Source organism: Hypanus sabinus, chromosome 29 (genome assembly GCF_030144855.1).
Source record: "Hypanus sabinus isolate sHypSab1 chromosome 29, sHypSab1.hap1, whole genome shotgun sequence".
NCBI lineage: Eukaryota > Metazoa > Chordata > Chondrichthyes > Myliobatiformes > Dasyatidae > Hypanus > Hypanus sabinus.
This window is the reverse complement of record NC_082734.1, coordinates 20864114-20880974: the sequence shown is the minus strand read 5'-3', so window position 1 is coordinate 20880974 and position 16861 is coordinate 20864114. Positions and strand designations below refer to the sequence as shown.

Genomic DNA, 16861 nt, shown 5'->3' with positions numbered 1-16861 from the left:
TAGAGATGAGTGTGAAGGAAATGCCATGTTCTATGGTATTTTGAGATAAAGATGGAGATAGTGTTGAGTCTTTTAAAGAAAATTAAGATGGTTAAGTCCCCAGGGCCAAATGGGATATAACCCACAATATTGAGAGAGGTAAGAGATGAGATTGTAGGGGCTTTGACATGATTTTCTGGTCTCTATTTCCATGTACAAAGTCCCAGTTGACTGGTGAGTAGCTACTATATTCAGGAAAGGAAATAGAGATTATCCTGGAAACCACAGACCGGCAAGTCTCATGTCAGTGATAGGGAAGCTATGGGAGATCATTCATATAGATTAGATTTATGAGTATTTGGAAAACTATGGCCTAACAAAGGACAGTCAGCATGGCTTTGTGTGTGGTAGGTCACGTCTTACTGCCTTGTGTTTTTTGAGAAGGTGATTGATAGCAAAAGACCTGTGAATGTTGTCTACATGTATTTTAGTAGGGCATTTGACAAGCTCCTTCATGGGAGGCTCATCTAGAATATTAGGATTCATTGGATCCACAGTGACTTTGCCATTTAGATTTCAAATTTGCATGCCCGTAGAAGAGAGAAGTGTTAAATGGGATTTATTCTGGTTGTGACTAATGATCTTGTCTTGTCCGTACTGCACCAACCACCGCCACTGGGCTATAAACGTGCAGGAGCAGTGTGTGGTAAGGGCCTTGCTCAAGGACACACATGCTGCCTCGGCCTCGGCTCGAACTAACAACCTTCAGATCATTAGCCCACAGCCTTAACCACTTGGCCATGCGCCAACACATGGTCCATACTGGGATCTCTGCTGTTAATGATATCCTTCATTCATTACGTGCCATTTCATATGGCGTGGACGATCATGGTCTTTCCTTGACCATGATTGTCCTAGGCAACTTTTTCTACAGAAGTGGTTTGCCATTGGGCGGTGTCTTTGCAAGACGGGTGACTCCAGACATTATCGATACTCTTCAGCGATTGTCTGCCTGGCGTCAGTGGTTGCATAACCAGGACCTATGATGTGCACCGATTGCTCATACGACCATTCACCACCTCCTCCCATGGCTTCACATGACCCTGATCGGTGGGGCAGGGGGCGGGGGTGAGGGGTGTTAAGCAGGTACTATACCTTGTCCAATGGTTACCCGCAGGCTAGCGGATGGAAGGAGCACCTTACACCTCCTTTGGTAAAGACATATCTCCACCCCATTTATTATCATAAACTGCATAGAAATGACCTGGATGAAAGCGTAAGTTCGCTGATGATACCAGGACAGCTGGTAGTGCGGATAGTGTAAAAGATGTAGATAAGCTGCAGATATAGGCAGGAAATTGACAGATAGAGTTTAATCTGGTCAACTACAAAGTGTTGCAGTTTGAGCAATCTAATGTAAAGGGACAATACAGAGTTAACAACTGGACCCTTAATAGTGTTGATGCACAGAGTAATTTTGGGGTCCAAGCCTATAGGTCCCTGAAAGAAGCTGCATAGGTTGATAGAGTGGTAAGGAAGGCTTTATTAGCTGAAGCTCTGAGTTCGAGAATCACAATGCTGCAGATTTATAAAACTCTAGTTAGACCACATCTGGAGTATACATCCCATTTGATTGCCCCATTACAGGAAGGATGTCAAGGCTTAGGGGAGAGTTGAGAAGAGATTTACCAGGACACTGCCTGGATTAGAAGGCATCTTCCATAAGGAAGGGGTTGGATAAAATTAGGGTGTTTTCTCTGGAGTGGCAGTGGCTGAGGTGAGACCTGATAACAGTTTGTAAGACTACAAGCATTGATTAAATAGGCAGCCAGAATCTTTCTCTTAGGGTCAAAATGTTTAGACCATAAGACTATAAGATATAGGAGCAGAAGTGGGCCATTTGGCCCATCGAGTCTGTTATGCCATTCAATCATGAGCTGATCCTATTTTTCTGGTCATCCCCAGTCCTCTGCCTTCTCCCCACACCCTTTGATGCCCTAGCTAATCAAGAACCCATTTATCTCTGTCTTAAATACACCCAATGACTTGGCCTCCACAGCCGCTCGTGGCAACAAATTCCACAGATTTACCACCCTCTGACTAAAATAATTTCTTTGCATCTCTGTTCTAACTGGACGTCCTTGGATCCTGAAGTCATGCTGTCGTGTCCTGGACTCCCCTACCATAGGAAATAACTTAGCCATATCTAATCTGTTCAGGCCTTTTAACATTGCAATGTTTCTATGAGGTCTCCCCTCATTCTTCTGAACTCCAGGGAATACAGCCCCAGAGCTGCTAGACATTCCTCATACAGTAACCCTTTCATTCCTGGAATCATTTTCGTGAATCTTCTCTGAACCCTCTCCAATGTCAGTATATCCTTTCTAAAATAAGGAGCCCAAAACAAATTTAATACTAAAAGCATTTATTTAAGATGAGAGATGAGTGGGACATAGTGCGAGATGGGCCCCTGGAATGCACTTCCTAGGTGGCAGTGGGGGAAAGTGCAATAGATGGGTTTAGAAGCCCTGGGCAAAAGAGTCCCTTTAATTGGTCTCTTTAATTAGACTGAGGAGATGGGTGATGCTAGATTGGAGCTTTCCTGGCTGGCAGATCATTGGGTTGAGGTCACTGTCAGGTTGGGGTTATCTGGGACTGGTTGGGATGCAGAAATATCAGGATGGGTACTGTCTCCATATTGGGCAGGTTTTGGCCTGGGCTCGTGTTTGGCTGTTGGTCTCAGAAGTAGTCCCTCTCAGAGTTGTTGGTATTAGTGCCCATTATGCATGGAATTGATTGAAAATTCCTGTTCCAAAACAGACTCTCTGAGTTAATAACTTTCTCCTTTCTTTCCACAGATGTGGTCACTCCAAATGGATTGAATTTGAAGAGATTCGCTGTAATACATGAGTTCCAGAATTTGCATTCCACAAGCAAGATGCGGATTCAGGAGTTTATCCGAGGCCATTTCTATGGGTAAGAGGGCCCCTTCTATTGTTATTGTCTCCGTGGAGCTGTGGCGTTCCTCTAAATGTCCATCTCCATTCTCCTGACTTCACTGCAGACCTTTCAAACCATTGCTCCACGTGTCAATCCCGTCCAAGGCAGTAATTTATTTTGAATGTTTAACAGTGGGCTGGTTGCCAAGTTCACAACCTGGTTCTGAATGGCAGTTTGGTTTGTGATTCTTGTTCTCACAGAAAATAATTTTACATAAATTCTCAAGTGCTTTCACAATGTCTACCTACCTCAGTGTCGCAAGAGATTCTGCTGATCTTGAGCAACACACAAAATGCTGCTCAGCAGGTCAGGCAGCATCCATGGTGAGGAATGAACAGTCGATGTCAAAATAAGAAATAGAATTAGTTTTAATATCACTGGCATGTGTCATGTAATCTGTTGTTTCGTGGCAGCAGTACAGTGCAATACTTGATAATAAAATTCTATAAAGTTACAATAAGATAGATAGGCTGATAGATACTTATTGATCCCAGAGGAAATTACAATGTCACAGTAGCATTACAAATGCACAGATATAAATATTAGAAGAGAAGTAGAAAGAATAAAAAATCAGTAACCTCAAGCAGTCTAACAGGGGGGGGAGGGGTCATCACTTCCCTGGCCATATGTTGACTCATTATAGAGCCTAATAGCCGAGGGTAAGAATGGCCTCATATAGCACTCTTTGGAGCAGCACAGTTGTTTTACTCTATTACTGAAAGTGCTCTTCTGTTCAACCAAGGAGGCATGCAGAGGGTGAGAAACATTGTCCAGAATTGCCAGGATTTTCCACAGGGTCCTTTGTTCTACCACAGCCTGCAGTGTGTCCAGTTTGACTCCTGTAACAGAGCCAGCCTTTCTAATCAGTTTATTGAGCCTGTTGGCATCACCTGTGTGGAAGCCATTGCCTCAGCACACCACTGTATAGAAGACTTTACTGGTGACAACAGACTGGTAGAACACGTGAAGGAGAGGCCTGCATACTCCAAAGAACCACAGTCTCCTCAGGAAGTAGAGACAACTCTGGTCTTTCTTGTACACAGCTTCTGTGCCAATAAGAAATATATATTTAAAAAACAAATTAGTGCAAAAAGAATGTGGAAAATAGTGAGGTAGTGTACATGGCAGTTTTATGACTTGGGCCAATACCCTTTATTAATTCGTTTCAGAATCAAAATCAGGATTAATATCACCAGCATATGCTGTGAAATTTTATGTTTTGTGGCAGCAGTACATTGCAATACATAGTAATAAAAAATATAAGTTATAATAAGAAATACATATTAATTTAACTTTGTAAATATATATTTTAAAAGTTGAATTAAATAAGTAGTGCAAAAAGAGAAAAAAGAGGGAAAAAATAGTAGTGAGGTAGTGTTAGTGGGTTCAAAGTCCATTCATGGCAGAAGGGAAGAAGCTGTTCCTGAATTGTTGAGTGTGTGCCTTCCTTCCTGATGGTCGGAATGAGAAGAAGGAATGTCCTGGGTGATGGGGGGGGGTCCTTAATGATGGCTGCTGCCCCCACAGATGCTCCACTATGCTACTGTGGTACCCTTTGGTTATTAAAGTTTGTAAACTTTAAGGTGGGTGCTGTTGTTTCTGTGAGCAGGTACAATCTGCGAGTTAAATCAACACGTACAAACAAGCTGGATGAACTCAGCAGGTCGGGCAGCATCCGTGGAAACGAGCAGTCAACGTTTCGGGCCAAGACCCTTCATCAGGACTGAAGAAGGAGGGGGCAGGGGCCCTATAAAGAAGGTGGGGTAAGGGTGGAAAACCAATCAGAGGAAAGATCAAGGGTGGGGGAGGAGAAGCAGGGAGGGGATAGGCAGGAGAGATGAAGGAGGAATGTAAGAGGAAGCACAATGGGTAGTAGAAGAAGGCAGAATCATGAGAGAGGTGATAGGCAGCTAGAAGAGGAGGCAGGGTGAAAGTGGGATGGGGGAAGGGGGAGGAAGGGAATTACCGTAAGTTGGAAAATTCGATGTTCATAACAAGGGGCTGGAGATTACCCAGACGGTATACGAGGTGTTGCTCCTCCAGCCTGAGTTTGGCCTCATCATGGCAGTAGAGGCCATGTATGGACATATCCGAAATATATCCAACATGTGTATGGACATGTACTTGTTGATTTGACCACAGCATCTGCAGTGTACTTTGTGTTTACAATTTGTGAGTTGGTAGTTTACTTTTGTTGTAGAATGGGATTGAGCCAAGCTGTCAAATTTAGCACAAACGTAGGTCTTCAGCCTACCTAATCTGGCATTGACCCTCATTAATCCTATTTTAGTCTTATTCCAATCAACTCCCTCCTTGCCTGCACACTGGGACAATGTATAGCTGCCAGTCAACCCATCAACTGGCACCTTTGCATTATGGGTAAAATCAAAGTGCCCAGAGGAAACCGATGTGGTCAAAGGGGGAATGTTCATTCCACGCACAGTACTACAGTGTAGGATTGAACCCAGTCACTGAAACCGAGGCAGAATCTCAACTAGCTGTCATAGGTGATAGAAAAAAGGAGAGCGATACATAGAAGGGAAGTGTCAGAATGATCTTAGAGTAGGATCAAAGGTCAGCACAACATCCTGGGCTGAAGGGCCTTACTGTGTTGTTATGTTCTATAAACCTAGAATTCAATATTAAGACTGCACTGTGCCCAGATGGAGTTGAGGTGTTGTTTCCTGGGCTTGCATGGGTCTGGGTGTAACAGAGCAGGAGGGCACAGACAAAGAGAAAATGGAATGGTGAATTCAAATGTCCTCCATGGACGAGGACAGGTGCTGCATAGTGTGATCACCCAGCCTGCACTTGGTTTCCCCAGTGTCAAGGAAACCACACTGTGATGCAGTGCATTGAATGACCATAAGATACAGGAGAAGAATTAGGCCATTTGGCCCATCGAGTCTGCTCTGCCACTTTATCATGGCTGATGCATTTTTTCCTCTCCGCCCCGTTCTCCTGCCTTCTCCCCATATCCCTTCATGCCCTGACCAATCAAAAATCTATCAACCTCTGTCTTAAATGTACATCGAGACTTGGTCTCCACAGCTGCCCGTGGCAACAAATTCCACAGAATTCTCTCTGGCTAAAGAAACTCCTCCTCATCTCCATTCAGAAAGGACACCACTCTATTCTGAGGCTGAACCTTCTGATATTAGACTCTCCCACCACAGGAAACATCCTCTCCACATCCTCTCTGTCAAAGCCTTTCACCATTCAACAGGTTTCAATTAGGCCACCCCTCATTCTTCTGAATTCTGGTGAACACAGGCCCAGAGCCATCAAATTCTCCTCATACAACAAGCTGTTTGATCCTCAGATCATTTTCATGAACCTTCTTTGAACGCTCCTCCAGTTTCAGCACATCCTTTCTAAGATAAGGGACCCAAACCTGCTCACGATACTCTGCAAACACAAGGAAATCTGCAGATGCTGGAAATTCAAACAACAACACGCTCAAGGTACTCTGAGTGAGGCCTCACCAGTGCCTCAAAGTCTCAACATCACATCCTTGCTTTTATATTCTAGTCCTCTCAAAATGAATGCTGACATTGCATTTGCCTTCCTCACCACCGACTCAACCTGCAAGTTAACCTTTAGGGAATCCTGCACAAGGACTCCCAAGTCCCTTTGCACCTCAGATTTTTGTAATCTCTCTCCATGAGAAAATACAAAATGAGAAGAATACAAGTTTTACCTGGGGAGAACATCTGGTCTTGGGGTGGTGGGAAGAGAGGAGGTGAAAGGGTAGGGTCTGCAGCTACATGGGAACCTGCTGTATGACGGCGAGTGGTTGGTGGGGACAGAAAGAGTACAGTGGAGTAACAGAGGGAGTGATCCCTGTTAAGTGCTGGAAGGGAATGGGAATGTATCCAGTGACGGAATCTTGTTGGAGCTGATGGATGTTGTGAAGGGTGATCTTCCCACGGATGCTGCCTGACCTGCTGTTTTCCGGCACTTTCCATTTTCTGTTTTTTATTTGCTATGGAGGCACAGTTTAAATTTTCCTGCTTGTCAAGGCTCGTCTGCTGCACGGGTTTCAAAACTGTTAACACAAAGCCAGATGTGCTGTTAAATACTGAGCTTAAGCCACTTCAAACTCAACATGTCACAGTCACTCTACACACCCTTGGCCCGCATTCTCTCTCAGGGAAAACCGACCAGCAGCTTTCTCCACACCGACAGCTCCTGAGGCCAGCACCGTGCCTCATCCCTCAACTCTGTTTATCTCCATCTTACTCAACTTTCCCCTCTAATCATCGCTCTATGTCCAGCAAGTTCCACCACAGGCCTGTAACTCCTCCCTTGACTGTGTCTGTACTGGCAGAAGTAGGGTCCAGTCCATCGCATCCCAGCAGCACTCAGACAGACAAGCTCTCTGAGCAGCAGGAAATGCTCCTGAGTTTGCAGTCGCGGCAAATAAAATTAATTGTCCAAGCAGTGAATACTAAATTTTAACCGTCTTTCTTTTGATTTATTTAGCCATTTGGATTTTGATCTGGATAAGACCCTATATTTCTTCACTGCTGGCCGTTATGAGTTCAGAAACAAAGGGGTTGATGTATTTCTTGAGGCCCTGGCACGACTCAACTATCTCCTAAAGGTGAGACCCCTCTCTGACCCTGCGTAAGACAATGTGCGATTCTGCTGGTGAGTGGAGGTGGAAGGGTCATCCATCATCGATCCTAGGAGTAAGAAAAGGAGTCCGGGGAGAAGGGCTACAGCTTTAGGTATAAACAAAGCAGTAACTGGGCAATGCTGTGACACACAAATACATTGCAGCAGGTTGTCAACAGCAACTCCAAAGCCAGCACAGAGAAGGACAAGGACAACTGAGGCCGGGAAGCTCCACCATCTGCTAGCTTCCCTAGCAAGGTTGAGAGGGTGCACAGCTTTAGATTCCTCGGCATACACGTCACCGAGGATCTCACGTGGTCTGTACACACCAGCTGTGTGGTGAAAAAGGTTCAACAGCACCTCAGAAGGTTGAGGAAGTTTGCTTGTGGGCCCCCAGATCCTAAGAACTTTCTACAGGGGCACAATTGAGAACATCCTGACTGGCTGCATCACTGCCCGGTATGGGAACTGTACTTCCCTCAATCACAGAACTCTGCAGAGAGTGTTGCGGACAGCCCAGTGCATCTGCAGTTGTGAACTTCCCACTATTCAGGACACTTACAAAGACAGGTGTGTAAGAAGGGCCTGAAGGATCATTGGGGACCTGAGTCACTCCAACCACAAACTGTTCCAGCTGCTACCATCTGGGAAATGGTACCACAGCATAAAAACCAGGACCAACAGGCTCTGGGACAACTTCTTCCACCAGGCCATCAGACTGATTAATTCGTGTTGACACAACTGTATTTCTATGTTATATTGACTATCCTGTTGTACATAATATTTATTATAAATTACTCTAAATTGCACAGTGCACATTTAGATGGAGATGTAACGTGAAGATTTTTACTTTTCACGTATATGAAGGATGTAAGTAATAAAGTCAATTCTTGGCCTGGAAACCCTCATCCTTGCTGGGTCTAAGTCCTTTCCCACGATGAAACAGAACATTGAAAGAAATCAGAAGACCTATTGAGGAATTAGAACTCATCGAGACATACAGCAGGGAAACAGGCCTTACAGCCCAACTGGTCCATGGTGACCGAGATGTTGGTTATATTGGCCCATACCTCTCTAAACTCTTTCTATCCATCTACCTGTCCAATTCAATTTTATATTTTATAAGTGTTCCTGCCTCAGACACTTCTTCTGGAAACACATTCCAATTACTGTGTGGAAACCATTGCCCCTCATGTCCCTTTCAATCTTACCCCTCTCACCTTAAACCTATGCCCTCCAGCTACTAATTCTCCAATGTTGGGTAAAAGTCTCTGCATATTCTCCCTTTTTGTGCTCCAAAACTTTATAAACGTCTCTAAAATCACCCCTTATTCTCTTACACACCACTGAATAACTTCTTAGCCTGAACAACCTCTCTCTATAACTGAGTTCCTCAAGTCCCAGCAACATCCTCACAAGTCTTCTCTACACACTTTCCAGCTAACTGGCATCTTTCCTGACCAAAACTGAACACAATATTCCAAACACAGACAAGAGAAAGACTGCAGATGCTGGAAATCCGGGCAATGCACACACAATGCTGGAGGAACTCAGCAGGCCAGGCTGCATCGATGGAAAAGAGTACAGTCGATGTTTTGGGCCAAGACCCTTCCCAAATGTGGCCTCACCAATATCATATCCAATTACAACACAACATCCCACCTTCTATACTCAGTGCCTACTGATGAAAGCCAGCATGCCAAAGCTGCCTCAGCCACCCTACTACCTACCTGCGATGCCACTTTCATCGATCTGTGTACTTGGACTGCAAGGTCGCTCCATTTTACAACATTTTCCAGGGCCCTACCATTCACTGTGAAAGTCCCGCCCTTATTTGTCTTCGCAAAAACAAGCCTCACTTATTCAATTTAAATTTTATTTGCCGTTCTCCGCCCACTTACCTCGCTGCTCAAAGTCTCTCTTTAATTTCTGATAACTTGGAGTTTTGGGCTCCTTATTTTATAAAGGATATGCTGGTGTTGGAGAGGGCTCAGAGAAGATTCACGAGAATGATTCCAGGAATGAAAGGGTTACCATATGAGGAACATCTAGCAGCTCTTGGGCTGTATTCCCTGGAGTTCAAGAGAATGAGGGGGGGATCTCATAGAAACATTCGGAATGTTAAAAGGCCTGAACAGATTAGATATGGCGAAGTTATTTTCCATGGTAGGGAAGTCTATGACAAGAGGGCATGACTTCAAGAATGAAGGACAACCATTTGGAACAGAGCTGCAGAGAAATTACTTTAGTCAGAGGGTGGTAAATCTGTGGAATTTGTTGCCACGAGCGGCTGTGGAGGCCAAGTCATTAGGTGCATTTAAGGCAGAGATGGGTAGGTTCTTGATTAGCCAGGGCATCAAAGGGGAGAAGGCAGGGGAGTGGGGATGACTGGAAGGATAGGATCATCCATGATTGAATGGCGGAGCAGACTCGATGGGCTGAATGGCCTACTTCTGCTCCTATATCTTATGGTCTTATAACTCTCTTCATTATCCACTCTACAGCCTATTTTAGTGTCACCCACAAACATACTAACCATGCCTTGGACATTCTCATTGGAATTATTGATATAGTAAATGACAAATAGTAATGGGCTCAGCACCGGCCGCTGAGGCACACCACAAGCCACGGGCCTCCAGTCCAAAAGAATCTTCCATCATCATCATAGAACATAGAGTATTACAGCACAGTACAGGCCTTTCAGGCAGCAATGTTGTGCCAACATTTTAACCTACTCTAAGATCAATCTAACCCTTCTCTCCTACATTCTTCTATCATCCATGTGCCTATCTAAGAGTTTCTTAGATAGATACATTAAGAGTTTCTTAAATGCCACTAATGTTTCTGACACTACCACAACCCCGACAGATAAGACCGTAAGATATAGGAGCAGAATTAGGCCATTTGACCCATCAAGTCTGCTCCACCATTTCATCATGGCTGATTCATCTTCCTTCTCAGCCCCAACCTCCTGCCTTCTCCCTGTATCCCTGAATACCCTGACCAACCAAGGATCTATCAACCTCTGCCTTACCTTTCCATGCTGCTACCATTCTCTGCTTTCTACCATATAGATCCAATTAACCAGCTCTTCTGAGATTTCATGCGATCTAATTTTCCACTGCAGCCTACCAGGACCTTATAAAAGCCCATACAGATAATGCAAGGAAATGACGATTGCCAAACATCCATGCATTTATTATTATAGCTGGTGTCATCAGAAATGACCTGAGGCCGTGTTCATCTCATGCAGAACGATTCACATTGTAAAACTTGTTGTTTCAGACTCATCAGAGCATCGTGACCGTCATTGCGTTCTTCATCATGCCCGCCCGGACCAACAACTTCAACGTAGAGTCGCTGAAAGGTCAGGCAATTCGGAAGCAGCTGTGGTGAGTACCTGGACCAGTAGAGTGGGAAGTCTTAGACCCTGAAACGACGCCAGATTGAAGCCATGGGAGGCAGCTCATAGCACAGAGTGTGCTGGTGACTGCTTTCTGTCTGACTGCTGGTTCAAAGACTCTACTGTTGGCATCAGGGCACCTTGCATTAAAATAGTATGCAGTAAAATTGCTATGATATTAACTATAAAGACCACAAAATCCAAACCCAAGTGACTTCCAATTTCTTTGTAGTATCTTCTATTTCTTCACGATCCGCACTCTCTGTCTGCGTCAGCCGATCCAATCTCTCATTGTAACTGAAATATTCCATCCCAGGCAATATCTCCTTATGATAACTTCTACTTTACAAAAAGACCTCTCGACAACTTGATGGCCAAAAGAGCATCTTTATCTGGGACGGCAAATGATATTTACAATACAGAGGCTTCCAGGTACCTCGTGCGGCCTGGGTGGAGGACTATATACAATGCATACTGGGAGTAAAAAGACCCGCCAACCCCGGATCCCGCCTCTTGCTACCAACAGCTCCCCGATTAGTATTAACTTACCTCTAATAATACTCACATTACAACACTCCTGGATCACAAAACATAGTATAGCAAGAATCGGACCCTTTAGCCCATGATGTTGAGCTGACCTAATTAAATGTGTAACTGAACTAATTTTTTCTGCCTACACAATGTCAATTTGACTCCATTCCCTTCATGTGCCTAACTATTAGTCTTTTAAATGTCTGTATCGTCCCTGTCCCCACCACAACCCCCGTCTGTGTATTCCAGGCACCCACTGCTCTATGTAAAGAAACTTGCTGCGCACATCTCCTTTGAAGTCACACCTCTCATCTCTAAGGGTCTCTTTCTGTGGTGCGTAACTCCCTGCTCACAGAATTAAATGTTCTGCTGTCACCAGTATTTTGTTAGTTAAACAGTTATTTAATTCAAGTGGTACTTTATTGAGTTATACTGAGTTTTTATCCACCTTTAAATTTCCTGTGACTCCAAATGAATTTGCTGTTGTTATGCATGCAGGCACGTGGCCTAGTGGGCAAGGCATCAGACTAGTAACCTAAAGGTCACTGGTTCAAGCCTCAGCTGACTGAGGCAGCGTGTTTGTGTCCTTGAGCAAAGCACTGAACAACACATTGCTGTGTGACGTCACCGGCAGCCAAGCTGCATGGGTCCTAGTGCCCTTCCCTTGGACAACATCGGGAAGGCAACTGCCGGTCTCCCATACAACCCTGTCCAGGCCTGCGCCCTGGAAACTCCAGGCACAGATCTATGGTCTCTCGAGACTGACACCATGCATGCAGTTCTCTCTTGTGCAATTGTGTTGTTTAGAAATACGTCAGTTGAATTACCCAGCTTGGATCCATCCAGCACAGCTGTTTTCCTCCCTCTTTTAAAAAAAATAATAGAGGTATTAGAAGTTTGTTTCAAAAAGACATTACTTCTATTCCTACAGCTGTTAGTTTTTGAAATAGTCGCTTGGGGAGTTTTTTTTAATTATTTAATAAATTTTTATTGAGGAATAAAATTAAAGAAATTTCATTTAAAATTATACATAGATATTACCCAACCAATGTTTATTTGATGAAGTTTAATTCTGATATTGAAACTAACTGTTCTTTTTGTGGTTTACATCCAGAGGATTTATTTAATCTGTTTTGGGATTGCGAATATGTTAAAACATTTTGGGTTGATGTCTTTCAATTTATAGATCAATATATTAATGCGAATTTTACTTTTTGTTTTGAAAATGTCTTATTTGGGTTTACTAATAATACCAAATCTCATAGGGATCATTTCTTTATCATAAATCTTTTGTTAATTTACAGCAAATTTTATATCCATAAATGTAAATACAGCAATAAGAAACCTTCAATTATATTTTTTACATCAGACTTCAAACTATACGTTAATACTCTGAAAACTTCCCATAAACAGAAAGCTGTAAAGACCCTACAAATTTGTCAGCATTTCGGGTTATCCCTAAATCTTTCTGTTTTGTGACTCCTTTTAGAAATAGTTCCTTCTGTCCAACAGTATATAGAGTGGATTTTCTTGTTTATTTGTATATTTAAAGTTAATAGTTACATATTTGTTGCTTCCCTGGCTTTGTTAGCATATGTTTAGTGTTTTTTGTTTGTGTTCAATAAAAATTTTAAAAAACTTAAAAGATAACCCTATCTCCCATCACCAAGGCCATTTTGGGTCCATTTTACCCTTTTACCTTTGACCCTGAGGGGCCCAGTGCCCTATGTGGCACCCTGTCAGAGGCTCTTCGAAGTCCACAGAAACCACTGCACTTGCCCATGTTGATACCCCTGTGGTTTTTTTTTTTGAAACATTCATTAAGCTTGGTCAGACAAGAGCTCTGGTTAATGAAGGGGAGGGTGCAAGATGTGAAGTTAATACTTCACACCAGTATTGAGTAAGTGGTAAGGCGTGGACATGGAGAGATAAGGGAGCTGTATGCTGATTTTCCCAGAGTATAATTATTATATAAAATGGAGGAAGCGATAGGTCTTTTAATGGTAAGAAGGCACACTCTCAGACAGGGCCAAACAAAGGTGCTGTTGTCTTTTTAAGCATATTTTTTACAATTACAATAGCCTGCTGGACATTAAGAACTCAAAGTACTGCAGGTCTACCCCATCAGAGAGTTGCTTATTGGTGGAGAAAATGAAGGAACTGGACTTTGTGCTGCCTGCTGCAGGAGAGATGTCAGCGTCGGTGCGTGAAGACAGTAACAGCGAGTGATTGTCTTAGTCGCTTTTCTTGTGGTCGCAAGACCCTGTTGGACATTGGTGATGTGAAATGCTGTAAGTCTGGTTCACTGTTGGCAGATCCGATGGCGGGAGAGCTACGTGGCCTCAGTTATAGCAAGGACGAGGCCTCCAGCCGCTGTGTCGCCTGTTTGCGGACGTCCAGGGTAGAGGCGTCGGTCGGTGTTAGAGGTGGTGTGGCATAGTGTCGGTGCTCCCTCTAGTGGTTGCTCGGTGGAAGACCAGGCATCAAGCCACAGCATTGCAGTTCGCAGCCATCCAGGAGGGAGTATCGGAGTCGGTGCTGGAGGCACATGCTGGCTTTGGTGCTGCTCTCCAGTGTTTGCTCAATAGAAGGCAAATTATATTGTGTTCAACTGCAGACTGCTGCAACGTGGACTCAGAGACTTGGACTATATTTTTCGTGTGACTGTATTGTACTGCAGTCTTATATGTGCTATATGCACCTCATGCTGTGCATGACTTTTGGTACCTTGTTTTGTACCTTGGCTCTGCAGTAACTCTGTTTTGTTTTCCTGTATTCATATATATTTGAATGACAATTAACTTTGAACTTGAAACTGGATAAGTCCTGATAGAATTGATCCCAGGTTACTGAGAGACAAGGTATGATATATCCGATGTCTGGAGAATTACAAGGTTTGCTCATTTGTTTAAGAAGGGCATTAAGGGCACTCCAGGAAATTAGCCAGTGATCCTTATAACCATATAACAACTACAGCACAGAACAGGCCATCTCGGCCCTTCTAGTCTGTGCCGAACGCTTACTCTCACCTAGTCCCACCGACCTGCACTCAGCCCATAACCCTCCATTCCTTTCCTGTCCATATACCTATCCAATTTTTTTTTTAAATGACAATATCGAACCTGCCTCTACCACTTCTACTGGAAGTAGATGTCAGGGGTAGGGAAATTACTGGAGACAATTCTTAGCGATAGGGTTTGCTCGCATTTGGAAAAGTGTTTGGAGCAGCACCCAATCAGAGATTGGAAGCCTAATAAGATGTAGCTCACTCAGGTACTCACAGCACTTTGGTGCTTTGAGCAGCAGCCAATCAGTGTTCAGGATTGACTGGCAAGAACAAATTAAAGTAAGGCAGGGGGCAAGCATCATTGGAGCAGCCACCAGTGGACTGGTCAGAGTTACAGCAGGGTTTTTTTTCATTCTTTAGTTCTTCAATGAGGAGAGTTGAGTGAGAGAAGGCAAAAAAAAGCTGTAAGCAGAATCCCTGCAGTTTATTGTTGTAATTTCTTTATATTTGCTCAGTTAGAACAGTAGAAATGCAAGGCAAGATAATGGAATGCTCCTCGTGAGGGATGTGGGAAGGCAAGGAAATCTCCAGTGTACCTGACGACTACAACTACAAAACGTGCATCCATCTGCAACTGCTAACCTCCACGTTAAGCAATGGGAGCTGGAACTGGATGAAGTCCGGATCATCTGGGGTGCTGAGGGGGTGATCTATAGGACATATAGAGAGGAAACTGGGTAACAGTCAGGAAAGGGAAAAGGGTTGAAAAGAGTTCAACAGAGTACCCCTGTGGCCATACCCTCAACAACAGGTATACCACTTTGGATACGGTTGGGGGGTATGACCTAACAGAGGAAGGGTGAACAGCCAGAGGTTGTGGTCCGTGTAAGTACCAATGACCTAGATACAGAGAGTAATGAGGCTCTGCAAACTGAGTTCAGGGAGTTAGGTGGTACCTCCAGGGTTGAGATCTCAGGATTGCTACCTGGGTCACATGGTAGTGAGGCCAGAAATAGGAAGATTATACAGTTTAACACGTGACTAAAGAGCTGGGAGGGGATATGATTTTTGGACCATTGGACTCTCTTCCAAGGAAGGTGGGAGCTTTACAGAAGAGACAGTTTGCATCTGAACTGGAAGGGCACTACTAGGAAGGACCTAGTAGGAAGGTTTGATAGTGCTGCACGGTGGGGTTTAAACTAAGGTTGCAGGGGGATGGGAACCAGAGTGCAGAACAGTTAGTGGAGAGGTTGTGGAGGCAAATGTTTCAGACCTCAGACAAAGTCAGGAATCAAAAGGTTGATCATGATGTGATTATTCCCCCGAGCTGCGTGCATTTCAATGCATGAAGCATTGTTAGAAAGGCAGATGAGTTCAGGGCATCGATCAACACCTGGAATTATGATATTGTAGCCATTAAGGAGACTTGGTTGCAGAGGGGCAGGGCTGGCAGCTCAATATTCCAGAGTTCCATTGTTTTAGACTCGACAGAGCCGGGAGGTATTAAAGGAGGAGGGGTGGCATTACTATTCAGAGAAAATATCTCTACAGTGCTCAGTCAGGACAGAATGGAGAACTCATCTAGTGAGGCATTATAGGTGGAATGAAGAAATAAGAAAGGAATGACCACACTAATGGGGCTATATTACTGAGCACACAGAGTCCAAGGGATTTAGAAGGACAAGTTTGCAGAGAGATCGCAGATTGTTACAAGAAACATAAGATCTTTATAGTGGATGATTTTAACACATATTGACTGGGACTAGGTGGGATAGAGTTTGTCAAATGCTTTCTGGGGAGTTTCCTTAATCATCATGTGTAAGTCCTAAAGAGAAAGAGTGTGATATTTGATCTGCTATTAGGGAAGGGACAGGACAGGTGGAATAAATTTGTATAAGGGAACACTTTTCATCTCGTGATCACAATGCCATTAGTTTCAAAGTAAATATGGAAAAAAGTTACGTCTGGTCTGTGGATTGATATGGAGAAAGGCCAGTTTTGATGGTATCAGGAATGTGTGGATTGGTATAGGCTTTTTTTAAGGTGTACTTGGTAAGTGGGAGGCCTTCAGAAGTGAAACTTTGAGAGTACAAAGCCTGTATGGGCCAGTCAGAATAAAAGATAATGATAAAAGCTCTTGGTTTTCAAGAGATATGGAGGCCCCGGTTAAGGAAAAAGTGAATAGTAGGTATAAGCAAGTAAGAAAAATTGAGGTGCTTTTGGAGTATAAGAAATACGAGAGAACATTTAAGAAAGTAATCAGGAGGATGGAAAGGAGACATGAGGTTGCGCTAGCAGACAAGGTGAAGGAGAATCCTAAG

General features: G+C 43.8%; 1 protein-coding gene across 1 annotated transcript in view; it reads left to right on the top strand.

Annotated features, from left to right (window-relative positions):
• LOC132383105 (glycogen [starch] synthase, muscle-like) overlaps window positions 1-16861 on the top strand; it is an 84554-nt gene that overhangs the window by 19215 nt on the left and 48478 nt on the right. The window contains exons 6-8 of the mRNA XM_059953901.1: window positions 2838-2955; window positions 7465-7585; window positions 10885-10991. Of these exons, the coding sequence (XP_059809884.1) occupies window positions 2838-2955; window positions 7465-7585; window positions 10885-10991 (346 nt within the window). The remainder of the gene's footprint in view (window positions 1-2837; window positions 2956-7464; window positions 7586-10884; window positions 10992-16861) is intronic.